Source organism: Fusarium oxysporum, chromosome VIII (assembly GCF_013085055.1).
Source record: "Fusarium oxysporum Fo47 chromosome VIII, complete sequence".
Classification (NCBI taxonomy): Eukaryota; Fungi; Ascomycota; class Sordariomycetes; order Hypocreales; family Nectriaceae; genus Fusarium; species Fusarium oxysporum.
In genome coordinates, this window is record NC_072847.1 from 2,768,135 (window position 1) to 2,796,070 (window position 27,936).

Genomic DNA, 27,936 nt, shown 5'->3' on the forward strand with positions numbered 1-27,936 from the left:
ACCCGCTGATGGGCCAAGCAAAACCGTGCTGTGCCTGTGCTGTAAGTCAAGTGTCACGATCGGCATAGTTACATATGCAGATCTCCATTCAAGGCCCTCGACTAGATTCATCGAATTTCCTTTCTTTGTGCGTTTTCTCGGCTTTCGTCGGATTGGTAATCTCTTGATAATTTTTGATGGATGTTCCTGGTTTAGCACGAGCCATGTGGCCAAGCATTTTTGATGTTGAGGACTCCAGGCGGTGACATTTGATAGCGGCCCCGAAAAGAGACGGACAGCGAAACGACCGGTCGAGGCTGTCGATCACAGAAGGGGGAGGTGTTGATGATGATTACATTTGAATCAGGATTCGTGTTATTGATAGCGAATATGGGATTCAGGATCAATTTCAAGGTATCACGTGCGATTCATGTATCCTTTTGGGGGAGCACAACAGCGATCGAGACCACCTGCTTCAAAGGTCTGATGGTCTAGGCCCAGAGATCGGCTCCGAGATGAAAGGGAAGGACACCACTACAACCGCTGGTGCCTTCCTCAACAACCATCCAATCTTAATGCTGGGCACTGGGAAGGCAATTACGGCCTTTTCGTACCTGCCTTCTGTGGCAGAGTCCGTCCAATATCAGAATCCAGTCTGATAAAAGAGAAGGAGGAGCCTTTTCTCCACTGTCACAAGTAGACACTGCACACCGAGAACGTCTATTTCATCATCTATCATAAACAAATTCAAGTGATCGTTTGAGAATAACCGCCTCATCACATTTCTGCTGTTTCTAGGGTCCAATTGTGTTATTGACCATACAATACATTCCTCTCTTGTTCTCCTTGACACACAATAACCAATTCTCTCGCCAAGTGACCACAAGCGATCTACAATACCAAGAACTGGACCCGTTCTGACGTTCTAGCCAGGTTCTGGTCCCTATAACACCTATCAAAGACAAGGTACGGTGTCTTGGGTCCGTTGAATTGTCTCCATCGGCCGATCAAACCGCCCCCCCCGCCAAGTTAAAATATTTCCAGCTCCAGATGGCGACTCCAGCGCCTCCTGGCATTTAAGCAGTCCCGGAACGAACGACTCAGTCATTGACTAAAGTCAACATTAAGGAGTTTGGGGATCACTGTGCCATGTGCTAGATCCCACCATCAAGCAGTAACAATCATCCTTGTACCTCGCACAAGGCGCTTCGAGACCAATCACATCTCGGGGCCATCACGTATCTAACAAACCGAGAATATTCCTCCAGTACGACTCTAGGGAGATCCAGCCCAACTCCAACCCAGCCCAACGCAACGGGTCCACTACCCTAGCTCTCATCTGCAGCCAGGTAGTCAGGCCCGCAGGTGCGCTGCTGGATCGCCCGACTCGCGCGTGCGCGTGTCTGGGGTGGCTGAATCAGACGGAACAGCCAGAAAAAAAAAAGAGAGGCAACGGACCGGACCACTGCCACTGAGCTCTAGGCTAGCTCCACGGCGTCAACTGCGTCCCGTTCGAACAAGGTAAAGCTCAACGACCCTGGCCTGGCAAGTCCAAACTGCCCCGTCCCATCCCATCTGCAACCAAAGGTCTACACTACCACCAACCTTACGTCTACTGGTGTGGTCCTGGCTGTCCCCCGTGTCCCGTGCCTTGTGCCCCGTTTCCTATCCGAAGCTGCGTGCCTGGTGGTGCCTCTAGGTTCTAACTTACCTATCCGTCTCGGCTTCGCCTTAGACAATTCTGCTCTTGGCTTTACTTCCTCCATAACTCTGCTCGAGTTCCTTCTATTTCGTTATCCGCCATGTCAGTTGCGAGCTCAGTGCGCCAGCGACCTACCATTGTCTACCTTTCCCAGCCGAGGCTGTCATCGGCTTCGTGAATACCACTGCATCCCACTTATTGCTCAGTCCTCGAAGCTGGTCAGCGCACTTTCACCGGACCCTCGCTCGTTGGCCGTTTGTTCGACCTCGCGTACTTGCGCCTCTCTGATTCGCATACGGCTTCCACCGACCACTTTCCCACCCTATCGCTCGATCCCTCGTAGCTTCGAGCTTTATCCTTATCGTATAGTCCTCTGGCAGTCAGTCGCATGACCGCAGGCATGCCCGAGATGACCACAGCGCACTCAACTACCCACGATGGTGGCAGCGCCCCGGTCACAGCCTCGCAGTCCATTCTAAGCTCAACAGCTTACGATGCGCCGCTGTCGCAACAACAAACACCACCACAGCACCTACACCAGCAAACGCCATCGCAGGGTCTTGCGCTCACTCAGCAACAGCAGCAGCAACAACGAAGTGTCAAGAGACCCAGGCCAGTCAAGTCATGCACCGAATGCCGGAAGCGCAAACTACGATGCGATCGGCTTTGTCCCTGTTCTCAATGCCAGAAATCGAATCGAACCTGCAAATATGCTATGGATCACGATTCCGCAAATCTCTCTGAAGGCTCCGATAGCGAAATGCCAGAACCAGCTCGACCAGCGAAGCGCAATTGCAACCCCGGCATATTCAACTCAGGCACTCCTCTCCCTAGCAACGATTCAACATATGGACCTATCCGCAATGGGGATACTGGGGCTGCGCCTTCACTCGAAGAGTTGTCAATGCGCATGGAAAGGCTTGAGAGGCAAGTTATGGCCAGAAGTCCCGTTGTTTCGGAAGGCAGTGGTGGCAGACTAATTGCTGCGTCTTCTGAGACCATCCGGGGATTGACAGTCAAGCAAGGAGCGTTGCGAACAAGATATCACGGCCAAAATAGTCCTCGTGTCTTGCTCAACCTGGTAATTGTCCTTGATATCACCTTGAAGTACATATTTGCTAAACTTCATAGTTTGACGAAGCCAAGGAGTTCATGGCAAACAATTCGAATAACAACGGCGTCCGAGATGTTCTGCTAAACTTCAAGCGGTTTCACAAAGCGCTTATTGACGAGTACCGGAAATCTTTGTCTCCGATCACCGTCTTTGTGGACTCGATGATGCCCGTTCAGAAGCGGATGACTGATATCCTACCTAAAAAGGCAGTATGTGACAGGCTTGTCGCCTCATATGTCGATACATCGGAGACCATCTATCGTATCGTCCATTTACCCATGTTCATGGAGCAGTACAACCTTTTCTGGGAAGGCAAAATACAGTCCGAATATTTTTTGCCGCAACTACTTTCACTTTGCTCCGTCGCATCCCGATTCGAAACTAAATCAAAAGGGCTTGGCAACGAGCGATCTGACGGCGTCCATATCCCAACAGCATGCGCTCTTGTGCGAACATGGCTGGATAGTCTAAGAGGAAAACAGTTGGTTGAGTTCGAGGTACTTCAGGTCGAGGTCTTGCTCTTACATGCGCAGCGAATGATCACCCCTCGGATCCAGGACTCTTGGACATCTCTGGGCTCTATCGTACGCATGGCCATGACAATGGGTCTTCACCGCGATCCCTCCGAATTTGAACCTCGAATCCCCATATTCTTCAGCGAAATGCGGCGGCGGTTATGGTTTACAATTCTTGATATGGACCTCCATATCTCACTCGCAAGCAATCTTCCTTGTTTGGTACGGGAAGGAGACTTTACTTGTCGGCCACCCCGCAACTTGGATGACATTGAGCTTTTCCCAGATATGAAAGAGCTACCACAGTCGAAACCCATAGACGTGGTTACCGACAACCAGATGCAAGTTTATGCAGCTATGACTCTGGGTGTGCGGATGAAAGTAGCACACATGTTGAATCGCATCGATACAATTCGAGACTATCAAGAGATCCTGGAGGTGGGAGCCAAGCTGGAGCGATTCCTTGATGATATCAACTACATTTTCCCTAGGCAGGGCATTCTAAGTGATGCACAGAAGAGCAAGCAATGGAGGTCCAGAGTCATCCTGGATATGCATGTGCGACGGCCATTACTTGCACTTTATCGACCTTTCGCTATAGGAGCATCTGACGCGCCAGGTCAAATTTCTCGAGCATATCTGAGATCTTCAATGGTGATCATGAAATACCTAGACGAGCTGGACCCTATGCTAGCGCACTTCCAAGATATTGCCGAGATGTACCACCAGGTATTGAAGAAGGATATTATCCAGGCGGCTTTGAGTGTGTGTTTTTACATACGGTCTGCAGTTCGGCCAGCTTCTGATAGCACTGGACTTGGCTCACAAGCTCTGCGCATGTCTCCTGACTCGTCAGACGACTTCCCGACCTACAACCCGGAGAACCTTGTGCTCTGGTCGCCGTCGCGACTTATCAGCACTGTGGAGAAGACTTTGGACCTTTTGGTTCGCAACATCAGTGGTCGGGACACCAAGGACGTGGTCTGTCTTGCTGTTGTTCTGGAATGCGTGTCCAAACCGGAAGTTAAGACAGATGAGGTTACACAAAGCCTCCGCATTGTATTGGATCGTTGCCTAAGGGCAACCAACATGAACCTCGATGGTGTTCCCATGGGCTCGACTGGAGTTCCCGTCGACGGCTTCCAAGGGGACGCATACAGGCATCATGTACCATTCATGTACCAACGAAATTCTATTGGAGTCCCGGCAGCTCTGAACGACTTTGACAACTGGATGCTATGGGAAGGATGGGAATAATGGAATCAATAGCATGGATACCTATCTGAGTTTGAAGAAAGATTTAAGTCTCGAGCTCTCTGTTTTCTTACTACCCCTTGTTACTTGAGTTTTCTTTGTCTTGAGCGGCTGGAAGGCATTGATTTGAGTGTTTATGTGGATATGTGAGTTGCAAAGATGATGGCAAACTGGACTTAAAAGAACGATATACAGGGTCTGGGAAGTTCAGCGGGCGTTGGTAAGGATTTCCCTGCGGGGACGTTTGTATTAAGATGCGTTTATACTGTTGGCCATACGTGGCCCTGCGAGGCGCATTAGGGTTAGATGGTTGAAGCGTGAGCTTTTGTATGCTTTGCGCCTGTTCAGACCAAGGGAAAGGAAGAGATGTGTTTGGGAAATAACAGAGGCCTAATGAATCAAGTTGTTGACAAGTTATTGATAGAATGGACTTTGGACAATACATCACATGGATTGGATGGATGTGGGAACGAATTGAGCTCTTGATGAAGGATCAATACCAAATTATCCCCGCAAGCAACTCCTTCTCAAAATACACAGTTGAATCATTGCGATTTCTGTCATCCCAACTTGATATCACCTACTCCAGATTCTTCCCTTCCATTCGACTTGTTCTCCCGTGCTTTATCTACCAGGAAATGGGCCATCCTCGCTTTCTTGACAGTGGCCAACCAAGCAGCAACACGCCCTTCTTCAGGCGAAGCCCGGATGGTGGCGGAGAGTTCCCCAGCTAAGCGAGGACACTGAGCGAGATCAAAAGGTAAACCGCTTTCTCGTACTATTTTATCGACTTTCTTGCAACCGTCTACCTCTAACTGCATCGCATTACTTTGGATAAACACAAGACGAAGAGGCAATGCTGCAGCTTCCTTTTCTTCGTTTACTTTAGCAGACTGAATGGCTCTTAGAGCCCTGACTAGAGTGTGAGTGACTGCTTCGAGAACATGGGTGTTGTAGAAAGCGAGTATGACTGCTTCAGGGGGCTTTGGTGTCTGTAAAGCTATTTCGAGGTCGTGTTGGGATGCGGGTAGGCCGTTGATCAGAGTGACGTTTGCATGATGAGGAATTTGTGAAGTCTGGGGAGTAAGAAATGTGATAGTAAAGTTTCGAGATAGAGCAGATTGGATAATGCGAGCGCTGTTGTGGTTTGAAGAACTTAGAAGGAGGACGTGCATTGTGAGTTGGTGTAAGTGAGGCTTCAGGGGTTGTCCAAGAAGGTGACAATGACAAGACGGATGAACGAACCTCGCAGCAAGGCATTACACGGCAAATCAAGACCTTGAATCTGATCTCAATACCTAGAAATGACTTACTTTTATACCTCGTCATCTCGATCGTGAGTAGGTCTGTTGTTGTGTCTACTCGGCCGATTAAACACGGCGCCGACTTATTCGGCCGGGAGCGGACCTTTACCTTAACTAATTCTCCCGACTCCTGCCCTAAAAGCATTACAACTACTTCTCGCATACCAAACCCATTCCATTTCTCTGTCATTACTAAGATCGAAGTAAAAAGGCTGTCGTAGTCAGTTCCCAGGCCATTGAGAATTCGTTGCCGACCCAAAGAGGAAATGTTGGAATAGCAAACGAGCCTCGGCATCTCGGTTGCTTTTAGACGCCCCCGCACTATCCGATGATTGAAGCTAGGGCACTGAATGCAACGAGAGGATCGATTCTATTTGACGAGAGTTTGTGCTTGGACCGAGTTGTTTACCGAATTGGGATGAAAGCCGGGGTAATTCGTCGACCCTGGGGTTGTTGGGACACTCTATGGTAGTGATATCATGTTTTATACATAAATGAACCCTTTTGTCTGGCATCTGAACTTGATTCAAGCAACTCATCTTTCTCGGTATTTCTTATTAGCAAGCAAGTGCTTTCAACCGGCATAGAATACCTCCACCTTGTTCATATTCACATCAATACAGCCACAATGCCTGAGAAGAAAAAGTCACCCGTCTACGTCCTTGGCGTGGGCATGACCAAATTCATCAAACCCCGTGGCAAAGTCGACTACACTGAACTCGGTTTCGAAGCCGGCATCAAAGCTCTTCTCGATGCCCAAATCAACTACGATGATGTTGACCAAGGCGTTGCATGCTACTGCTACGGCGACAGCACATGCGGCCAGCGCGTCTTCTACCAATTCGGTATGACCCAAATTCCCATCTACAACGTCAACAACAACTGCTCAACAGGCAGCACTGGCCTTAACATGGCTAGAACCCTCGTTGAGCATGGCGCTGCTGACTGTGTCATGGTCGTGGGCTTCGAGAAGATGGCCGCGGGCAGTTTGCAGAGTAACTTCAAGGATAGAGAGAATCCTATCGGTACTACAGGAAAGATGATGGCTGAGACGAGGGGTGTCACGAACGCTCCTGGGGCTGCTCAGATGTTTGGTAATGCTGGAAGAGAGTATATGGAGAAGTGAGTACCTCTTATACAACACAAGTAGGACATAGTTGTACTAACTTATCTAGATACGGAGCAACGGCTGAGGACTTTGCAGAGATAGCACGCATCAACCATGCTCACTCACCCAAGAACCCCTACTCTCAGTTCCAACAAGTCTACACCAAGGAACAAGTCCTCCAATCTCCCATGATTCATGAACCTCTCACCAAACTCCAATGCTGCCCAACTTCAGACGGCGGCGCAGCAGCCATTATTGTATCGGAAGCTTTCCTCAACGCTCGTCCTCATCTGCGAGAACAGGCCGTCGAGATCGCAGGTCAGCACCTCGCAACTGACGCACCAAGTCTCTTCTCCGAAAGCTCTATTGATCTGATGGGCTATGAGATGACGCAGCGTGCTATGAAGGAAGCTACTCAACAAGCTGGTATTTCACCTCGTGATTGTCAGGTTGTGGAGTTGCATGATTGTTTCAGTGCAAATGAGATGATCACTATTGACGCTCTGGGTCTTTGTGACAAGGGTAAAGCACATGAGCTCGTTCGTGCAGGAGATATCACCTACGGAGGAAAATACGTCATCAATCCTTCGGGTGGTCTTATTTCCAAGGGTCATCCCCTCGGCGCAACAGGTATCGCACAATGCGCTGAGTTAGTCTGGCATCTTCGAGGCTGGGCAAACAACCGTGCTACGCCCAACACACGATACTGCCTTCAGCACAACCTCGGCCTTGGAGGTGCAGCGGTGGTTACTGTTTACAAGAGAGCAGATGGAGGAGTTGCTCAGGCTGTGAACTCGACTATGGTTGGAAATAGGAACAAGTTGGGATATAATCCTGCTGTTGAGGCCAAGGGATTCACGCAGGAGCAGGTTGATTTGGTGAGGAGTAAGAAGAATAGGAGTGAGTGGGCGTTGCAGGATGTTGAGAAGAAGGTCGAGGCGAGGTTTTGAGAAGAGTAAGTGATGCTGTTGGAAAGACTACCCAGGTAGTTAATGTGATGGAATAAATACTTATCATGAATATACCTACTGCTGTGCCACTTAGTACAAACCTGCACTTGATACGCCAGACACAATTCTTGAGGATGTATGTAACATATCAACCTAGAACCTCGGGATTCGGAAGATGTAGAATAGAAGTATGCACTATTGTAATAAGTTCGTATTAATTAAGCTTTTATTTGATGATTTGAAGTCTGACTGCCCAACTAGTGGATTCCATTATGGGTACATCACCTATTTTGTCACGGTATTGCATATCTTGAACATTTGCATGTTACTGAAAACCACCACTTTACATGATTGGCACGTAGATCACTTCAACCAAAAGCGCAAATAAATACCCCATTTCCAGCTCCTACTGTCTAAGATATCATCAGAATTTCTCTCCCTGACAGCAATATAATAGTTGCAAACAAAAGCCGTTTGATATGGCTCGATCTAGCGACCTACCCCGGAATTGCGCGCAATATGGGGATATACTCTCCCGGAGGATGAAAACGCGATATACGTATTCAATTCAGACTGGGCAAAAGAGTTCTTCCCGTTGAGGACTCTAGGCCCCAGTACTATGGAAAATCCCAATGTATGCCTCCCTGCCCGTATTCAGGTTCCTATTCCTGCAGTATACGATGTTTGCAGAGACGCCCGCCCCGTTGTTCATCGCTGGATGGCCAAGAACAACATCCAATGGTATGATCGCCTGGAAACGGGTGAACATATTCTTGTCCGGCCATTTGATGTTCAGAGAGATATACTCTACGTGCCTCAAAATGACTGGGATATCTTTGAAGGGTTCGTCAATAGCGATGAGCATGACCCCGAGGAGCACCAGAGCATGTGCAACAAAATAATCAACCTCGGAGTCGCAGCTCATACCGTGACGCACTTACAATGTGCTGAAGGTATTGTGAGACTAATGCTACGGGCATCCAACCTCAACAAGATATACACAATCTTCAGCGACCTCCCTCGCGTCAGAACAGTCACACTGCACCTACCATCGTACCGCCAGTGGTGGGGCAACGTGCCAGTTCAGCAACGATGTGAGTTGGCTTCGCAGCCGAAGCCTAACGAGACGGTTCATGTTCATCGGCTGGATAGGCATGAACACCTGGACCATGTTGAAAAGAATTATCTTAGAAATTGGCAGAAGGAAATGAATGAGGTTTGGCGGACAGTGATGGATGAATTCCCAGACATTGCTCACAGCGCTACCGGGGAGCTCAAGGCGCCCAGAGTTGATGTTTCCATCATGGAGGTGCCTACTTGGGATACTGTGAGGTAACACCAGGATAGCGATAGACCCATAGTCAGTAACATTAGATCTAGTCTGATATGGCCTATTGTCATAACAGGTGCAAGCAGGGCCTCATACATCGACCAAGTCATCGTTGAAAGCAGCCATTAACTGGACGCACAATGCATCACCTAAAAGAGGCCACGCAGTTACATATATAGGTTAAAATTGTATTAAATGAACCGCAAATGAAGCAGTGAACGAAGTAGAGAATTCCCAGTCAATTACTGAGCTAGGAACTATTGTCGTTGCACTGATCAACCTATACCACTTACACAGGTTATCCACGCTATTGTAGGTATTGAAGCCCAACAAAATCATCACCACCATCAACATTTGTAATATTCTCAGACTTGGCCCGTAACGAAATTGCATTTCAGCCGATCCCTTGCAAGGCTCATGTTACGTTGTCCACGGCACTAATTGGCGGTATGAAACTGGAAGACAGAAAGGTAAAGCCCTAACTCGCTGTTACACGGCTATAAAACCCTCAGTCAGAGACGCGCTTCAGCGCGTCTCTGACCTTGATTCTTTCACATCACTTACACCACAACCGCATTTTTTACCATCAATACAACAAATTCAGTGAATCTTTTGAACTCAAAATGGGCCAGTTATTTCCTCAATTTACTAGACTTCCACCAGAAGTGCGTGCCGCTATTTGGGAGCACACACTCCCTGAAGGAGATGGTGGTGCCGCCTTATACATGTACAACATGGACTGGTGGGCACAGTACTCTCCCCCTGGCGTTGCATTTCACGACATGACTACTCAAGGCATTCAAAAATTGAGCCGGACTCCTCGTGTTCAAGTGCCTATTCCCACTTGTGCTGCCGTATGCAAAGAGGGTCGACGAGTGGTTGAGCAATGGAGGAAAAAGAATAACTTGGGGTGGTATTTTCGCGAAGAGACCAAAGGCGATATCCTCGTTCGTCCTTTTGACGCTGAGCGAGATATTCTCTATGTTTCTCGACTTAAATGGGAATCCTTCCAACTTCTGGCCGTGGATTGGGAGAATGATGATGAACACGCTGCCGTCGTTCGTATAATGGAAAGCATCAAATACCTTGCACTCCCGGCATTCACAGCTTACTACAGCATCAGCACCATCGCGGCTCTACTTCCATGGATGAAAAACATCAAGACCATCTACGTCGTGTGGAACAAACTCCCCAAAGCCCATACAATCAAGAGACCGCCGCCTGATGTAGCAGAGATAGCAGACATCAAAGTAACACTGGACGCACCGGTGCAGCCACGATGGGAACATGATACGTTCCTGCAGCGTGAGAATACGGTTGAGCTTCATCAGCCTGATGAAGATACGGGTCGTGACTTTGTTGAAGAGGGTGAGCTTGCGGAGTGGCTTGATGATATTGATGATTTGTGGAACACCACTGAGGTTGACCCGGAGATTTGGGATGAGGATGAGGAGAAGTTGAAGACGCCGCAGGTTCATGTAACTGTGAAGGAGTTGCCTACTTGGTATTGAGCAGGTGGTCTTAGATGTGTTTGTGTTGTTCGACTTGCTGTATTCAGGAGCTCTATACCAATGGACTTATAGGATCCGATTTATCAGTTATCCAGTCTCTCTCGTCAGCTAATACGAGCCAAGTAGACTTGGCTCGTATGTCTCAATGAGTTGCGGAAAACTACAGTTTGCATCTTGTACAAGATCAGACTATGAGTTGAGGATACTGTGATAATACTATGTGTGTTGTGGCTTATAGTTTCTCTCTAACTTATACTGCCTCCAAAGAATATACGATCAGAGTCCGCAAGTACATCTAGAATAGCGAGGAGTCCATCGAAGAAACACGTGCTTCGATACCTGGTTATGGATCGCTCACCAGATCCAACCATATGCAGATCACAGTATCTGCATCTACACCACCATGGCAAATACAACAACCCCATCTAAGAACCAAAATGACACATCACCCATCCAGAATTGACCAGACCATCACCAAGACCCCTACTAATACCCTCCCGGCTCAACCAAAGCCCACTCACCGCAAGATAAGCCCAACATCACATCAGATCATCGATATCAAGAACCCTCCCAGCCCATACGTAAGAGGCCACGAACCCATTGACGTCTCTGATGTGCATCTTACTTGATAGACCCTGCAACATGCCCAAAACTCCGTCATACCACCGTGGGGGTTCAAATCAAGTACAGTCAAACTATATCATGACTTCAACGGAAGGGCAAGTCCACATATCGAGATCTAGCAAGGCACAGCCTCTTTACACCGAGAAAACGGCCGCGATCGAAGTCCACGACCCTTGCCATCGTCAGATCAGATCATGGATACTCGGCCAGATATCCGGGGGGATACGGGCGTCTATCGTACACGCCCTGTGGCTTTTGTTTTCTTCTTCTAGAATAACGCCAACGCAGAGCCTCATCTTAAAAACTTCTCAGAATCTCATCTGCCTGTCCCTGTATCTCGGCTCTGAGTGGTTCTTTGATCTTATCTTGGGTCATGGGTAAGATATAGGGCCGAGCCGCTGCGGAAGAGCCTCAGGAGGCTCTTTTTTTCGGTGCTATAAACGGAACACTTTTTGGTTAGCAGGTGATCTGATTTCGCTGCAGCCCGATAGACTATGTTCTAGTCAGGAGAACAGTGGCTGATGCATGCATCTGCAGGGTCTGTATGTTTAGTGTTTCTGGAAGGAACTGTTTCGCTTGGTAACGAGACTTTTGCATTCTTTGGATAAACGGCTGAGGATAAGGTAGCTAGAGTCTCCTTGCTTCAACGGCGTCTCTCCTCCGAGACTACCGTTGAACTGGTTCGGTGTGGCCGGTGGCAGCTCAGATCATGTTATAAAAAAAAGGTGGGACTTGGAAAATCAGCCCATTCTGTCGTATCGTATCTTGTCTGTGCTTCTTTGGTTCGCTGTGAGTCAGTATCGTATTCTCGAGACTAAAGACAAGAATGACGAATCATATGTGCATGTCTTGGTACCGCGAAAGATTGATTGATAAGATGAACAAAGGTTGATCGTGGCTCAAAATCCGAGGTAGTGAGCAGTTCAGGTTCATGCTTCGGCAGGATACTATAGAATTGTGTCATGCTTCATTGACTGCGAGACGTTAATTACACTCGTCATTGCGCAAATTTAGGTCACCAGCAAGACACTGATTGTAACATACAAGTATATAAACAATTCATAAAAGGTTTCGATAAATCTTTAGAGAATAGGCAGTGAAAGGGGAAGCAGAATGCTAGATCTTATGTGTGGTATAGGGTAGCATCTTTGTAGAACCTTTGATCCTGCGAGAAATTCACCTCACAAACAGCCTACATAGCAAATCACCATGGCGTAATTGACGGAGTCTGTGATTCTAGTGTAGCTGCTTCTATTACTCTATAGCTGATCTACGGCTTATGTCACAGTAGCCCAAGATGACGAGAGACGATCTTTGACTGTAAATAACTAGCACCTAATTTTAGACTCTCACTTACACGGACCCTTCAGCCACTGAGCAAGTCACTCATCAAATAACAGCTGAAGCAACAGCGAGATAAAAGAATTGCGAAACGGTGATTCAGAAGCAAAAAGGCCAAGATTCGGAGTAATTACCCGTCAGAAGCGTTTCAGAAAAGTTTCCCCGTTGTATTGAGCACGTTTCACCTGAGGCTCCTCCAGAATTTATCTGGCTGAACCTGAGGCGTAGGCGCCTCCCTTTAACGAATTGCGCAATTATCGCGGCGCCCAAGCACAGAGAACAAGTGTTGCAAGCGCCTATTAATAATTCACTTCCGCCGTCACAGTCAGCGGCCAATTCTCTCAACAACTGCGACTCAAGATACCCCTTTAAAACGACTATAAATTATTTGCAATCCCCTTCGGACTCTTCTCCAACTTCCCATAATTCAATTTCCACTTTTAGCACGGACCTCTAATTCCGACAACTTTCGCATCTCCATTTGATATCAAGATACCCCGCCATTTTCTTCAACCTCACAATTACAAATCACCAACACATTCACAATGGCCGACACTCACACCTACGAGTTCAACATCACCATGAGCTGCGGCGGCTGCTCCGGTGCCATCGACAGAGTCCTCAAGAAGCTTGACGGTATGTGCACTTCCCCAAGCGACCGTTTACCGCTGCTAACAATATCCCTTCGCAGGTGTCGAGAGCTACGATGTGTCCCTTGAGAACCAGACCGCCAAGGTCGTCACCGCCCTCCCCTACGATACCGTCCTCCAGAAGATCGCCAAGACTGGCAAGAAGGTCAACTCTGGCAAGGCGGATGGTGTTGAGCAGTCGGTCGAGGTCGCCGCCTAAGCGCTGCACCAAGATAGGAGGCGAGTCGAGGAAGTAACGAGCGATCGATCCATCTGAATATCTGTTAGCTTTGCAAGCGCTTGGGAAACATTCGGTGTTTATGGTCTCGGGCAACGAGAAAAGGAGGAACATATGTTTTCATAAATAAACCTTTTAACCAATCCAGAGAGTTGATTGAATTCAACTTTAACTTTCATCGTCTGGAACCTATACCGCCGTCTCATCATTGTGCGTGAACTTCGATCGACGTGTAGCACGTATTGTGCATAATGTGGACACTGAATGTCGTATCAAAAGTGTCATTCCAGCAACCTCGAAGCTCAATTCTCCCATGTTGCCAGCTGAACAGCATACAACAGCTCTATCAACCTGCTTGTTCCCGATTTATCCAGCCGGTTAGCAGCCCAAGGTTTAACCTTATGGCTAGCAAGTACTTCCATAGCTGATTAAACTAGCAGGAACGAGGGTAGCTTGCGAAGAAACGCGAGAGCACCGCCATACGCAAGCCCTTACGAGGCAACTCAACTGACTTGCTCTTGAATATTGTGAAGTCGTTACGCTCGTACGAAGTGCTGCGCGAGAGACACTGAACACGATAGTAAGCGTGGGAGAGAGCAGGAAATGCAAGTTAGTCAGTGTTTGTACAGCGAAGAGAGGTTTGAGGCAGATGTGCATATGGAGTCTCCATAGGATCCGACTTGTACCGCTGTTTTCCAAGAAATCGAATGGGCATTTTGCGAGGATGGTCAAGAATGGGGCGAGAAATCATCATGACCAGCTGTTCGAGGGAACTTCAAAGAGCTGCAAAACCACAGAAATAATGAGAGATGCAGAAAAAGAAACAAGCAATCATGCACGAAATCAGCTCTCATGTGAGCAGCTCCCTGGTCCATGGAGCACAGCCCCTCCCTCGGACAAACGCTTCAAGTTGACACTGACGGCTCGTCGCAATGGAAGCCATCGCAGGCATATCAGCCAATAAAGGGGCACGCACAACCCCAAGAATACCTACCTGGTAAAGCCTGGAGTAGAATGTTGACCATGATTACCCCAGATCTGGGTATCATGACTCCAGATTGTCCTCATGAGAAGGCAGAGCCACGCACTTGGGCGCCACCTCACCGTAGCATTATTGGATCAGGTATAGCGTGAAGCCGAACGATCCAACATGACCCCGTGAAATGCTTCCGTTTCTCCAGATCCGAGAAGTCTCATGAGGCCAACAACTTTTCAAGTCTGGGGCCCCGTATCACAGGCAGCGCCAGGAGGAAGGGATGCAGTTACACGCATGGCTGGACTCGATGGGGCTCAGCCGTTCTCAGGGCGTCTCCAAGGTCCGGGGGGCGTGCCGCAACGTCGATGCGGGGAAAACAATTGCGGCTCATGCAAGTTAAAACTGCGGAGCCGCAGTGGATGTCGTTTTAGCACTGCACGGGCCTGATGACGGGGCCTAGAGGATAAGCGCGGCTTGAAAACGCGGAGGACCCAGGAACCCACGGACCCTGCCCCAGATATGATGATCTAAGGAACATGGGGTTCAACTTTCAAGATGTGATGACCTGGTCAAGCTAGACCCGGCTCCCCTTACTCTAGGCAGTACCGAAGGTAAAGAAATTTGAATAACAGCTTTGTGCTTGATTATAGAACACAGACCAGCATCAACTTCGCCTTCAAGTTTGTTTACATCATCTATAGTGTTGGCTGGATAAGCTGTGAGAGGAAACAACAAGCATCTTCACTTACACAGATTATGCAATCCTGATTGCTCTTTCAAGGATGAAAATCCTCGCAAGCCAATCTCCCTCTGGACCGACAAGCGGGAGGAAAACCGACATGGGGCAAAGCACATCTTGACAACCCCTGCGAAGGTATCGTGGAAGGTGGATCTTCAACAGTTGAAGGTAGATGAGGTGTTGCCACAGGACAAAGACTGCCTCCAATCATTCCCCTACCAGTTGCGTGTTCGAGAAGCAAATGGCACTCAGCGAGGGAACTTGGGGTGGACAAGGGTGCGAGAGTGGCTAGGGAGTTTGATCGTTAGGCTCCAGATGCCCCAAGCTCATTGCTCTAAGTCAATGTAGCGTTGATAAACAAGGTACATCTATCCGCAGCCGTGACTGAGACTTGTATCAGGGTGGGTTGCGATGGCAGTTTCTGAGGCTTGCTCTAGCAAACTGCCAATTGCCATAAACAACAACGCCCGGCCACCCGGAGCCTGAACGAGAAGCGTTGGCATAGGTTGGGGTAAAACCTGACCAATAGCGTCTTTGATATGCTCGTGAAATGTTGCACCAAATACATGAGTCGCTTAGACAATGCTGAATTCAGGTGACTAACCTAGACCGTTGAAGCAGAGGAGTAACTGACTTGCCGAGCAATTAGTTGTGCATACATAACATGCGCATGTGGTTCTGCCAGTCCTTGTTCGTGCCATATCTGATGGGTTTACAGTATACTGATATAAGCGAGGCACGGCCTAGACACTGTTATACTGTCGTACCAAGTCGTTATCATGCAGCCTTTGACACGATCACCTCGAGGTCTGTTGGAAATTGTACCAGAAATCCTGAAGAGCTGGTCTGTGGTTGGGTGAACTGCTCCATGCCGCAAGAGACATGTGTTGCGGCCACCAATCCGCATGAGTCCACAGCACTGTCCAGTGTTGGTATAGCAGAAATATTGCAGGGATTTCGAGTCAAGGTCTCTTCAGTGCGTAACGGACTGAGCTAGAGCTTCCCCGCACTTCCCAAAAGACCTCCATCCATCCGGCTGGGATGAACCTTGGACCTGGAGACGGTCCCTTCGCATACCGGAGAAGATAGACTCAAGTGGTGGGCGTTGCGTGTATACCCAAGATCTGTCTGGGGAAGATCCTCATTTGGAGCTTCATGTGTGTTCACGGATCCGAAGCTGCTTCCCAATAGCGCTGTGCTAGATGATCTGGGGGACCTGCGCCATGTCTGATGAGAGTGCGGGGAAAAGTGAGGATGCCTTCAGAAGTACACGCCATGATTGTATATTGATTGACGTGGTTCTCCACTGTTGTATAACAGCTTAGCACCGTTTTCTCATATTTCGTGCCTTGATGCACCAGTTGCAGTACCAGCCACGATGGCATTGGCAGTTTATACCGTATTTTGGGGTAATCGCCGTGGCTTTTTGGTTGAATGACTGCATCCCCTCCACAAGATCCTTTCGAGCGGTTTCTAGCGCCGTTGGCTCGTTACCGGTAAAAGGGAGGTTGCAGATGATTCAGTGAGAGAGCATGACAAGAAATTCTTGGTTTGGGTTGTTGGCAGAGGGAATCCCTTCCTTCCTCATGTTAAGTTGTTTTGCTGATGTCACGAAAGGAAGCTTTGACGATCTGTTGCCCCTCCATGCCAACGGATCCAATAACGCCGACACTCGGCGATGGATAACGCGAATGGCGAGATTTAACAATACGATCAAGATCAAAGTAATCATGATATAAAATTGGAAGCATTGAGGCATTAACCACAAGAATCCCAATTGAAACCTCCTTGGATCCGCAAATATGGAAATTTGAATGCGTAACGGCAGTTGATTGACGCCGAGAAAGGCAGATGAACATAACTGCACCCATAGCTTAGGGGCGTCAGACAAGTGATGCCACACCTACAACTCCGTGCTAAGGTACGGAGCCGCTGCCAAACACCACCCCAGTAATCCACCAACCTATAAGATGTAAAGGCAGTGCAGCTCCCACATGGCTCAACGGATGCGCTTGACGATGAGAAGCTATTCTAGCTCAAGGAGGCTGGCAGTAGGAAATGCGTGGGATGGATGAAGCATCTCCTAGAATAGTTGTTAGATGGATGTTAAGCGCCTTTTCTGGGACAGGACCCTGCTAATCCGCAATTCGCATGCCCTGCAAGGTTAGAGCAAATTAGGGGCTCTCATGAGGCTTTTCAACAATGTCATGTCATGTTATGTTGAGACAGACAGGGCAGGGCAGGATCTGACAATTAATGGAAGCAACCGAATTAGGACCGGATATGCAATCGAAAGATCCGAATTTACCGCAGTTTCCTCTTTGCTATCTATCTTTGGGTATCGGGCGTTTTAAAAATGGGTTTCTATGACCTGTTACAGTTTGAATGGCAAAAACCCGGTGTAATGGGAAAAGGGCCGCAAAAAGCATCTGACTTTTGGTGACCGAAATTTTTTTGATGGATGCTCGCCAGAATATCACCACCTGCTGTAACAACTTTTTTTTTCTTTCGATTTTTTACATTACAGTACCTACCTTAGACTAGAGCATCATGACTACGGATAATTGTTTTCCTACTGCACACCCCATTGGGTCCCAGATCTACTCCTTGCTCTGTAGTTGCGGATGGAAGTACCTTTTCCCTCAGAGGTACAAGACTGTTTGAAATTGGCGCTATTCCATACTGTCATCGATTTTCACTAGAGCTGCCCGCTGCTGAGGGGAAGTTGAAGTCCGGCATGAGCGGGGGGTCAGACAGAAACACGTCGTGAGGAGATCAGACCTACGGTAAGGCGCGGCAGGTACTGTAGCAATGCGTAACTCTAGGTAGGGAACGGGCAGAAGCTACAGGGAAGATAGAGAGACGGGACCTGCCCTGGGCCTAAGCTCCCTAATCCCTAACTCGTCCAGTCCACTATCCACTGGTGACGCCACTACAAACAACCCGAGCTAAGCTAACCTCACCTTACCCTCTGTTTCTCACACACACTATTCCTCCCACGCCCACACGCACGCAACCTAGTAACCCATGCAACAAACGCATAGGACGATACTGCCACTCAATCGCACTCACCGTTCGCCGCATCCCGAAAACCATAGTCCAACGAGCATGTTCCAAAATGCGGATCCCCGTGCAGCCGAAGTGGCCTCTCCCTTTGGCCCTTGTTGGTTGATACACCTGGTCCCCTAGGCTTGGTCAGAATCGAGTCGAGTCCAGAATAGAGACTCTTGTCTGATCTGCTCTGATCTCTCACATCTCTGCTCTCACACCCTTCAACACCAAGAATCTCACTCCCTCTCCCCCGCGACCGCCAAGATGAGGCTTGAGTTTCTACACCCAGACGCCTATCCTTGCCCCGTTGGCCCATCATACCATACGCTTTAGGCCCGAGTACTATCCATACGTACCATACCATACCAGAGCAGACCATACCACATAGATCAGTCCCTTCACTCTGGATCACCCGTCCAACATCTATATAAACTCTGCTCCCATCGGTCTCAAGTCGTTTCTTTCTTCTCCATCCTCATCCAGATCATCAATCAACTCTTCAACACTCTCAACAACTCTTCAGTCTTCACGACAACCTTTCGATACCCTTCCAACCAAACAGCCAACCATTCACTCCAACAATCAAAATGGCCGCTCCCCAGATTCCCGAGAAGCAGTGGGCTCAGGTTTTCGAGAAGACCGCCGGTCGTATGTCATCCTATCTCCTACAATCTACAACCCCAATTGCCTCTTCTACCTCTTGATATCATTGATATCATATACAACCCCAGGTTCTCTACCGAGTCCCACCCATCCACAGCTCCCCCACCATCCATTCGCCTAACAATTCGATCATTGTCGAGTCTTGTATACTAACCCACTCTCCCAGCTATCGAGTACAAGCAGATTCCCGTTCAGAAGCCCGGTCCCGATGAGGTCCTCGTCAACGTCAAGTTCTCCGGTGTCTGCCACACTGATCTCCATGCCTGGCAGGGTGACTGGCCCCTCGATACCAAGCTGCCTCTTGTCGGTGGCCACGAGGGTGCTGGTGTTGTCGTTGCCCGCGGCGACCTTGTCAAGGATGTCAAGATTGGCGAGAAGGTCGGTATCAAGTGGCTCAACGGTTCTTGCCTGAGCTGCTCTTACTGCCAGAACGCCGATGAGTCTCTCTGCGCCGAGGCTCTCCTCTCCGGTTACACCGTCGATGGATCTTTCCAGCAGTACGCCATTGCCAAGGCTATCCACGTTGCTCGCATTCCTGAGGAGTGCGACCTCGAGTCCATCTCCCCCATTCTCTGCGCCGGTATCACCGTCTACAAGGGTCTTAAGGAGTCCGGTGTCAAGGCCGGTCAATCCATTGCCATCGTCGGTGCTGGTGGCGGTCTCGGTTCCATCGCTGTCCAATACTGCAAGGCCATGGGTATCCACGCCATTGCCATCGATGGTGGTGAGGAGAAGGGAAAGCTCACCAAGGAGCTCGGAGCTACTGCTTATGTCGACTTTACCACAACCAAGAACCTTGTCGCTGATGTCAAGGCTACCACCTCCGATGGTCTCGGACCTCACGCTGCTCTCCTCGTCGCTACCAACGAGAAGCCCTTCCAACAGGCTACCCAGTACATCCGCTCTCGCGGTACTGTCGTCTGCATTGGTCTCCCCGCCAATGCTCAGTTCTCTGCTCCCGTCTTCGACACAGTTGTTCGCATGATCTCCATCAAGGGATCTTACGTCGGCAACCGTGCTGATACCGCTGAGGCCATTGACTTCTTCCGCCGCGGTCTCATCAAGGTCCCCTTCAAGACTGTCGGTCTCTCTGAGCTCAACGAGGTCTACAAGCTCATGAAGGCTGGCCAAATTGTCGGTCGCTACGTCGTCGACACCAGCCGATAAGCGCGCGGCTGTCGCTTGGGCAGTGCGCCAAAAAGCAAAAGCACGCCCCAAAAGAGATAAACAGGGCTACCCATCGCGCAAAGGGGTTTACCCTCTAAAGAGGAGTTCAGGCGGGAGTTGATTTGGGTTTTCTGGCGGGTGTTGTCGAAGTAGCCAGATGGATGATCTTGGTTACACTTTGTGTATAGCCCTAGTTTATGAGTTTTATGATTTCCCTTAGCATCAAATAACAGAACGAACATTTCGATCAACAATGGTTTCCAAGCGACATCTTTCACTCTGCACATTGATATGAATAATACAGCACTCTTCAGTAAACTCTTCCAATGACGAGGAGCAACGATTTCCCCCATGCTACCTTGCATCAATGTCTGCTTGCTATTCGAGTTCGACTTAAGCCCCATTGTACATAGTCTATAAAGGGATGAATATTGCCCGAGATAATAAAACCCCCAATTTTCTACCATGATCCTCTATTTGAGAAGAACTCTTCAAACTATAGTGAGTCCCTTCGAAAAGCGTGCTTAATAATCCTGTAAAGTTCTCTGAGCTGTTGTGGTTATGATCGAGTCTCACCTGGTCTCCATGTATCACAACAGATGAACTTACATGGACAGCTGATTCCGAACATGCTTAACCAGCTTGCAGATGAAATATCATATTGATAATAACACATACTTCCACGGAGCCATTCCCATGGAGTTCATCCAAACGCCTAATGGCCAAGTAGTCTCATCCTGACTAACACCGTATCGTCTACCAGGAGATGGGATAATATCATGTATGAAAATATCACCATGACGGGGGTCGATTTACCCCTCCATCCACTACAAAGCTGATGCAACCCTCTCTGCAAGAACCCCTGCCAGCCACCAAGCCACTTCTAGAACATCATCAACCGTCCAGAAACAAATAATCAGACCACTGCTTATGAAGAGCATCTAGAGCGTCTAAGCGTATCTTTTACGAACTGCTCGTTTTCTTGGCTGCAGAAGTTCTTTCTTGTCTGGAACGTCAATGGCAGGGAACAATTGAATTTGTGAATTATGATATGAGAGACTGGTAACGGAAATCGCCTATATTTGACTTCCCGACGTGCCGGAGTTCAACGCATCATGCATTCAACGATTAGAGTATAACGTTGGTACGTATCAGAGAGGGGAAAAGAGTTATGTTTTTGGAAATATGAATTTTAAAACGACTAATGTAACTCTTCAACACGTGCCGCCATCTCGTCTCTTCTCGTCTTGCCATCTCTTGTCTCCCACTTGTAGTTGCTTCGCTTTAGGCATAATTGTCAATTGAGATTTTTGCGCCATGAGCGCCTCTTCATTGCACTCCACAGTAGACGCCCACCATTCTCTCCTGCGTACTCCAAGAATATCTCTTTCTAGGAAGCTTGCTGTTGATCCGGGGAGTCAATTGAAGAGTGATTCTTGATCATCTATATCGTAAATCAAGAGCCACCGGGTCCACCAAGCAGAGCAAATCTTCGCACAATGCTGGGTCCATATTCTTGGTACTGTGATGTTGTTAGTCATGGTCCCTATACAGTATACAATTCGTCTTACCTCGGCCTTGGTATGGCAGTATGATCGGAACTCAGGGGTTTGACCAAGGAGACTGCCTCCGAACCAAGGACCGTGTCGCTGTCGCTTATGAGTGATAACGGACACGTCCAGACCACCACTACGAGCACCACCACTGCGGACCTCGCTGGCTCGAATTCTGGCATCTACAAGCTGCTTGATGTCTCGCTGTAATCGGCGACCGAAATCCTTGTACAATGTGCTTCCACCAGAAAGAACAATGTTCTTGTAAAGACCTCGTCGGACGTCGATAGGCGATTGCTGAATGACACCGTCGACAACCACGGGCAGAGGAGTCAAGAAGTCGGAGCTGTAAATCTCGGGGTTGAAGAAGATCTCGGGGGCGAGGAAGCGCTCGTAACCGACATCAACGGTAACCTGTCGGCCATTGGGGTGCGAAACAACGTGCTGAGCGAATCGAGTGCGATCCCGGTCATACTTGCTGAACTCCTTGACAATATCGGGACACACGTAACAGTACTCCTCCTTGATTTCCTGAGCCGTCTTGAGCGAAGAATCGGGCTCGCCTCGGTCTCGTAGAAGGGACTGAACGAAGTAGGTGATATCTCGACCGGCAATGGGAATTGACTTGATAGAAGACCCAATGACATAACCCTCGGCGACAGGAATGACGTGGGTAACACCATCACCGGAATCAATGACCGTACCAGTCAATGAACGATCCTGGACCTTTGAAGATGTCCAAGAAGCAGCAAGAGCAAGAACGGCCTGGACGGCAATGTACATTCCAGCGCAGTTGAAGGACTCGAAGAAGATCTCGGCGGTATTCTCACGGTTCTCGGGCGGGTTCAGAGGCTATCTATATTAGTTTGATGTTTGACGTCGTTCGGGGCGCAAGATGCTCACGGGCTCGGTAAGGAGGAAGTAATGGTCCTCAGGCTCGACGCGTAGATACTTGAAGATGGAGTTTGACCAGAATCGTTCCATGTGGTCCTAAAGGCGGTCAATTATAGGTCATGTCGGATTCGTCGGCAAGCATACCCAATTCTCTATTTGACCGTGTCGGATCGGATAATGAAGACCATATCCTAAACTTGTCAGCTGAATTCAACGAATTGGAGCTCATATGGCTGCCTACCAGGTCCTCCAGAAGCTGCTATCGCCTCATCGCCAATAAAGAAGTCGAGATCCTCGGTACCTCGCTTTCCGCTCAGATGGCCTCCAGCTCCAGCACCTCCCGTAAGAAAAGATGGCTTGTTCGCAACAGCCGGTCGTCCAGAACCAGAACCACCAGCTCCGCCAGTTGGCCCCTTTGTCGCAATCGCGGTCGGGAAGACAAATGAGGGAGAATCGTTACCGGCGAAACCTAGATTGGAGCATCAGCATGAAGCTCAAGAGTACATGATAGCCTCAGAGGCGTATTCCGTCGTTACAGACCTAGCTTGGAGAAACCCGTGCCGCTGTGAGCTGAGGTTAGCTGTCGTCGTCAGTGCGGGGGCTGGGATAAGTGAGACGTACTTGTCCATGACAACGGCGGGAGTTTGGTTAGCCATGATGGGCAAGAGTGCGTGGTGAAGCGCACAGCTGCAAGAGAGAAGATGGAGAAGAGGAGGAAACAACTGCCGCGTGTGAGGAATTGCAATGTGCGGCGATGATGGTGGTCGTTGGGAGAGGATTACGTTACGTGCCTTGTAAAGCTCCCAGCTCGAATGGAGGTGAGGCTTGAACTGCGGCTGTGCTGTGCCCCGCCGTTGAGTGGGACATGGCACTGAATGGCTGGAGATGTGGGCCTAGTTGTTGCGATAACCGGGGGGTTGAAGGCCTCGGTGACAAAATTATAGACACAATTGGCGAGTTCAACAAAAAGAGTTATATGTCAAAGTTTGACAAATCAATTGTATTTAGTATCTAATAATGCAATGTCTGTCTATCGGTTCTCAGAAGTCAACCCGAGCTCGATAAATCTCCCAAGTGCTTCCTTTGACTTGGTCTCTGTCTCAGCTTGGAGTTTAGATGTCTCAAGTGAGTTGTAATTATAGTTGATGTGCGACGTCATTTCTAGGCCCTCTTTGACGAGAGAGAACAGGCAACTGTATTTCTTCAATGTCGCTTCCCTATTGAACGCTCGTCTTGAGGCTTGTGAGGCTTCTTGAATGTTAGGTCTTTTCATAGATTCATAGATCTATAGATCAGAGATGCCTTCAAATGGTTAAACTCGTAACAATTATATGTGACCAATAATGAGGTGGTGACTGGAGATTTGAGATTGTATTAGGTATGTTTTCCACCTGACGATTGCTGCTTCTCGTCTAACACAGCGAGTCTATCAAGCAAGGAGTGACTGATCAAACCTCAACCCAATAGCTCCTTTAGTTCTTTCCTTCTCTATAGAGTGCTTTGCCTTTCCTTCAAGGCTCGGGTCTGCCCAAAACTGCATCATTGTTCAATCTCCAACCTTTTCTCCTAAGGCATTGAACCTCAATCAACATCACTTCCGGGGCATCTCCATGCCCGCTTTTCTTTTCTTTTCATCTCTCACAACTACCAACACCATCTCAATACTCTCGTAACAATAGACACTCGCTACCTCATGACTTCTCTCGAGGATGTCAGACAGTCTCGATGATGATACCTCCTTCAGCTCAGGATCCACCCCTTACGGAACCGATGGCGCTTTCGATCGGGAGATGAAAGTGGCACACAGAACCAAAGCAGTGCCTGCTATCTTTATCCACGCCGGAGCTGGGTTTCATAGTCATCAAAATGAGCACATACACCTCCAGGCCTGTGTTGCGTGAGATACTCTCCAGTGACCCCTGAAGCCCCTGGGCTTTTGAGCTAACAGCTACAGTGCGGTTGAGATGGGTATGAGATTCCTCAGAGCCGGTGCCAGCGCAACTGAGGCCGTCGAAGCAGCTCTCCGAATCCTCGAGGATAAAGAAATCACCAACGCTGGATACGGCTCCAATCTTTCCATCGATGGTGTTGTAGAATGTGATGCCACCGTAGTGGATCATCTTGGCCGCAGCGGCGCCTGTGGTGCTGTCCCCAGTACGTTTCTACTGCTCAAGGCAAGTAAAACTGCTGACAATATCACAGATATTCGAAACCCGATATCCTTGGCCAAGCTCGTTCTAGATATGAGCAATAAACCATTGAGCCTGAGACGAGTTGCACCAAACGCTCTTGTCGGAGAGGGCGCCAGGGCTTTCGCAGAGGAGCATGGTCTAATGATATATCCCAATGAGTACATGGTTTCGAAGAATGCTAGAGACCGTTTTCTGCGTTGGCAGGAAGATTTGAAGCGAGCCGAGTCGAAGGGTCAAGAGCCCAAAGCTTTGCCTGAAACTGTTGATACAACCGCAACATGTCCCCCATGCCAGTACGATACAGCATCGCCGACAAAGCCACATTCATCTCTTCCGCGGGATCAACGGGCTGCTATTATTGCCGGTACTTGGAACGAGGGACAGCCTGACTCTCCTTTCGCTGGCACACCGATCCAAGATGCGCCGTCGCCAGATCAATCAACATCCACAAGCTACTTCCGAGCCACAAGCACCTCTCCTCCAACAGTCGGCCGTTCTTCATTTACCCGAAGTCCTCAGGAGGGAGCGACACAGACGTATGCTGGTGTTGTGAGCGGTGCCCAGGGTGTATTGTCCTCCCCATTTCGACCTAGTCTATCTCGAAAGTCCAATTCTTTAGCCGAGGATTTTAAACCTGTCTTGCCGGAGAACACATCAATCCGCCATAAGCACCATGCACATGCCTCAAATAAGGTCGACAATACATCACAGCGAACTCCTACTGGGAACAGGGGCAGTGGCCCTGATCGCCAAAGCTCCTCAGGTCCTCGTGGGGCTAAGCGACCTCTCAGTCCAGATGAAAAGTCGCAGCCTCATTCAAGAGCTGTACACGACCGCTTTCATTTCGGGTCTGTTAACGAGGACATAATTACGGACACTATTGGTGCCATTGCGATCGATGATCGAGGCCAAATTGCTGCCGGCTCATCTTCAGGTGGTATCGGAATGAAGCATCGAGGCCGCTTGGGACCAGCTGCTCTTGTGGGAGTCGGCACAGCCGTTGTTCCCTGTGACGATGAGGATGAAGATCAGGTTGCTGTTGCTGCAGTCACGAGCGGTACAGGAGAGCATATGGCTACTACCATGGCCTCCCAGCGGTGTGCGGAGAGGATTTACCATGGCACAAGACGTGGAAAAGGAGGTGCCAACATTCAGGACGACGATGAAGATGCCATCATGGAGTCTTTCATTGCTGAGGACTTCATGAAGCATCCCAGTGTCAAGAACTGCCACTCAGCAGGTGCCATTGGTGTCATGGTGGTCAAGAAAACGCCGTCAGGCTACTATTTCTACTTTGCCCACAACACAGATTCCTTTGCCCTCGCTTCGATGGGAGGTTCGGAAAGACAGCCCGTCTGTACGATGTCTAGACTTTCTGATGGCGCCAAAATCGTCAAGGGTGGACGTAAGGTCAGGTTTGAGTAAAGTGCACCATTGTCTGAGATTAGCATAGGATTGACGATACTGATGTGAACTGAGCTTCTGCTCAAGCTGTTGAATGGCTGTGCTATTCGCACCTAGAAGTGCAATTGTCGATTAGAATTCTCTTATGCATTAGACTCAAGTGATAGCCTTTAGATCATAACCCTACGCCCGCTGTTTATTCTGGTCACTTCAATATTGATATCTACAGACCTTTGGAGTTTAGAGAAGTATGCGTTGACTGTAGCATTATCTGCAATAAGTGCCATGCCTGGCTAGTTTCCTTAACGCCGTGAGACTATATGTACATTGGTCATCAAGGGTATATCCCGTTCTTCACCCCCGTTCTTCAAGCGATTTGCTGGATCATCAAGGGCGGGGTGTCCCTGTCGCACTCCCTGTCTCTTCCCGTGAACCGCCTCCATTGACGATCTTGCGCTTCTTTTTCTTCTTCCTTGGTACAACAGCGGGTTTCGCTCCATAGTTACCCAGAGATAGTTTGGTGCCACACGTGTAACACTCCGAGTTCTCTGGCGTCTCACAGAAGATGCTCAGGCAGATTGAGCAGACGAAGCCTGTGTCCACAACTCGGCCGTGACAGAAACAGGCGGCGCGGAAATCAACGGTGTCGTGTGTTGGGGCAATTAGAGCTTCACGAGCTTCTGTGTCCGCGATAAGACCGAACATGAGGTAGTTCAGTAGTCCTTGGGGATGTGTAGCAGCGAGGTATGTGCCACCGGTGTTGTAGCAAGCCTGTTGTAGGAAAGTTGGCTCGCCAGTAAGAGAGAGAGTATCGATGGCGACTTGGGTATGGCCAGCTGCGAAGACAGCGTTCATGGTAGGAATGTATTGCGAGGGTTCTGAATCGGACACAGAAATGACTAGGATTCGACCTCGAACAGTTGGGGGGGCTGTATTCGACGAGCCTTTGTGGCTGTCCTCGAGATTGGCCGTAGGCGCACAAAGAGCCTGCGCAGCTTTATTGATGTGACATAGCGCCAGTGTCAAGGCCCCAGAGATTTGTGTCGTCGTCGCAGAGAGGTCCTCCTCCTTTGTCTGATCCATGAGTTTTCGAATCGCAGCCAAAACAGCAGCTTCAATCTGTGCAAACTGCGGAAACTTGTTTGCCGAGGTTTGTGTTTGCGTTTGCGAAGCATCATTCATGGCAACATCGCCAGAGGCGTCGCGTGAGGGTTTGGGAGGTGTTGGGTAGAGCCATTCTGCGCGATCAACGTGGGCGGCGATAAGAGCAACTTGGTTTGCGTTGCTGAAAGCGAGATGGGCGTTGACGAAAACGAGAATGTTTGCAATGGCACGCGATAAGGGCAGAACATTGTTGAGCGATGCCCAGGCTCGAGGGTTCGTGTCGAGGACGATGGTGAGGAGGGAGGGAGTTTCTTCGCGGGTGCCGACCTCGTAGTGCTCTGAAACATCGACGGCGTCCATTTTGAGAAAGGTGACGCTGCGAAGATGGTGGTTGGGAGACGGCTACGAGGCCTTAAGCGTGGTTGAGCTGCCTTGGTGGCCTTACTTGAGGACTGAGGCTGCGATAGCCTGAGGCTGTCCTGGGCTGTCGCAAGTTGTTGGATTCAAGACAGAGTTAAGAAGGCGAACGGGTACGAGCGTTGCATTTATCGCACGATCAGTTAATATCCAAAAACGCCAAAATAATAACGCCAA

The 27,936-nt window shown here is 49.1% G+C and overlaps 9 protein-coding genes across 9 annotated transcripts; 6 read left to right on the forward strand and 3 right to left on the reverse strand.

Moving 5' to 3' along the window:
- The first annotated feature begins 1,742 nt into the window (after nucleotides 1-1,742).
- Nucleotides 1,743-4,602, forward strand: FOBCDRAFT_49863 (fungal-specific transcription factor domain-containing protein). The gene is made up of 2 exons (XM_031187918.3): nucleotides 1,743-2,762; nucleotides 2,813-4,602. The coding sequence occupies exons 1-2, from the start codon at nucleotides 2,070-2,072 to the stop codon at nucleotides 4,565-4,567; spliced, it is 2,448 nt and encodes an 815-aa protein (XP_031035183.3). The 5' UTR covers nucleotides 1,743-2,069; the 3' UTR covers nucleotides 4,568-4,602.
- Nucleotides 4,603-5,124: 522 nt separating this feature from the next.
- On the reverse strand, nucleotides 5,125-5,739 carry FOBCDRAFT_322295 (uncharacterized protein; the record flags this gene model as incomplete). Its single annotated transcript, XM_031187919.2, has 1 exon — nucleotides 5,125-5,739. The coding sequence occupies one exon, from the start codon at nucleotides 5,737-5,739 to the stop codon at nucleotides 5,125-5,127; it is 615 nt and encodes a 204-aa protein (XP_031035184.2).
- A 468-nt stretch (nucleotides 5,740-6,207) lies between these two features.
- Nucleotides 6,208-8,122, forward strand: FOBCDRAFT_166796 (thiolase-like protein). Its single transcript, XM_031187917.3, has 2 exons — nucleotides 6,208-6,990; nucleotides 7,044-8,122. Exons 1-2 carry the CDS (start codon nucleotides 6,497-6,499, stop codon nucleotides 7,924-7,926), a joined length of 1,377 nt encoding a protein of 458 aa, XP_031035182.1. The 5' UTR covers nucleotides 6,208-6,496; the 3' UTR covers nucleotides 7,927-8,122.
- Nucleotides 8,123-8,545: 423 nt separating this feature from the next.
- On the forward strand, nucleotides 8,546-11,396 carry FOBCDRAFT_297502 (uncharacterized protein; the record flags this gene model as incomplete). The annotated part of the gene is made up of 6 exons (XM_054706559.2): nucleotides 8,546-9,253; nucleotides 9,333-9,435; nucleotides 9,626-9,726; nucleotides 9,769-10,760; nucleotides 11,006-11,048; nucleotides 11,079-11,396. 6 exons carry the CDS (start codon nucleotides 8,546-8,548, stop codon nucleotides 11,394-11,396), a joined length of 2,265 nt encoding a protein of 754 aa, XP_054562534.2.
- Nucleotides 11,397-13,221: 1,825 nt separating this feature from the next.
- FOBCDRAFT_49878 (copper metallochaperone ATX1) lies at nucleotides 13,222-13,787 on the forward strand. Its single transcript, XM_031187913.2, has 2 exons — nucleotides 13,222-13,368; nucleotides 13,424-13,787. The coding sequence occupies exons 1-2, from the start codon at nucleotides 13,278-13,280 to the stop codon at nucleotides 13,579-13,581; spliced, it is 249 nt and encodes an 82-aa protein (XP_031035178.1). The 5' UTR covers nucleotides 13,222-13,277; the 3' UTR covers nucleotides 13,582-13,787.
- A 5,059-nt stretch (nucleotides 13,788-18,846) lies between these two features.
- FOBCDRAFT_230102 (chaperonin 10-like protein) lies at nucleotides 18,847-20,446 on the forward strand. Its single transcript, XM_031187911.3, has 2 exons — nucleotides 18,847-19,013; nucleotides 19,195-20,446. Exons 1-2 carry the CDS (start codon nucleotides 18,953-18,955, stop codon nucleotides 20,193-20,195), a joined length of 1,062 nt encoding a protein of 353 aa, XP_031035176.1. The 5' UTR covers nucleotides 18,847-18,952; the 3' UTR covers nucleotides 20,196-20,446.
- Nucleotides 20,447-21,344: 898 nt separating this feature from the next.
- Nucleotides 21,345-23,507, reverse strand: FOBCDRAFT_230104 (actin family). Its single transcript, XM_054706561.2, has 7 exons — nucleotides 23,264-23,507; nucleotides 23,183-23,205; nucleotides 22,884-23,111; nucleotides 22,787-22,833; nucleotides 22,652-22,738; nucleotides 21,767-22,600; nucleotides 21,345-21,717 (listed from the first exon to the last, which is right to left on the reverse strand). The coding sequence occupies exons 1-7, from the start codon at nucleotides 23,296-23,298 to the stop codon at nucleotides 21,652-21,654; spliced, it is 1,320 nt and encodes a 439-aa protein (XP_054562536.1). The 5' UTR covers nucleotides 23,299-23,507; the 3' UTR covers nucleotides 21,345-21,651.
- Nucleotides 23,508-24,606: 1,099 nt separating this feature from the next.
- FOBCDRAFT_142605 (nucleophile aminohydrolase) lies at nucleotides 24,607-26,259 on the forward strand (the record flags this gene model as incomplete). The annotated part of the gene is made up of 2 exons (XM_031187901.3): nucleotides 24,607-24,796; nucleotides 24,845-26,259. 2 exons carry the CDS (start codon nucleotides 24,607-24,609, stop codon nucleotides 26,257-26,259), a joined length of 1,605 nt encoding a protein of 534 aa, XP_031035166.3.
- A 232-nt stretch (nucleotides 26,260-26,491) lies between these two features.
- FOBCDRAFT_49895 (TFIIH subunit Tfb4/p34) lies at nucleotides 26,492-27,826 on the reverse strand. The gene has a single exon (XM_031187900.3). It carries the CDS (start codon nucleotides 27,700-27,702, stop codon nucleotides 26,626-26,628), a length of 1,077 nt encoding a protein of 358 aa, XP_031035165.2. The 5' UTR covers nucleotides 27,703-27,826; the 3' UTR covers nucleotides 26,492-26,625.
- Nucleotides 27,827-27,936: the final 110 nt, after the last annotated feature.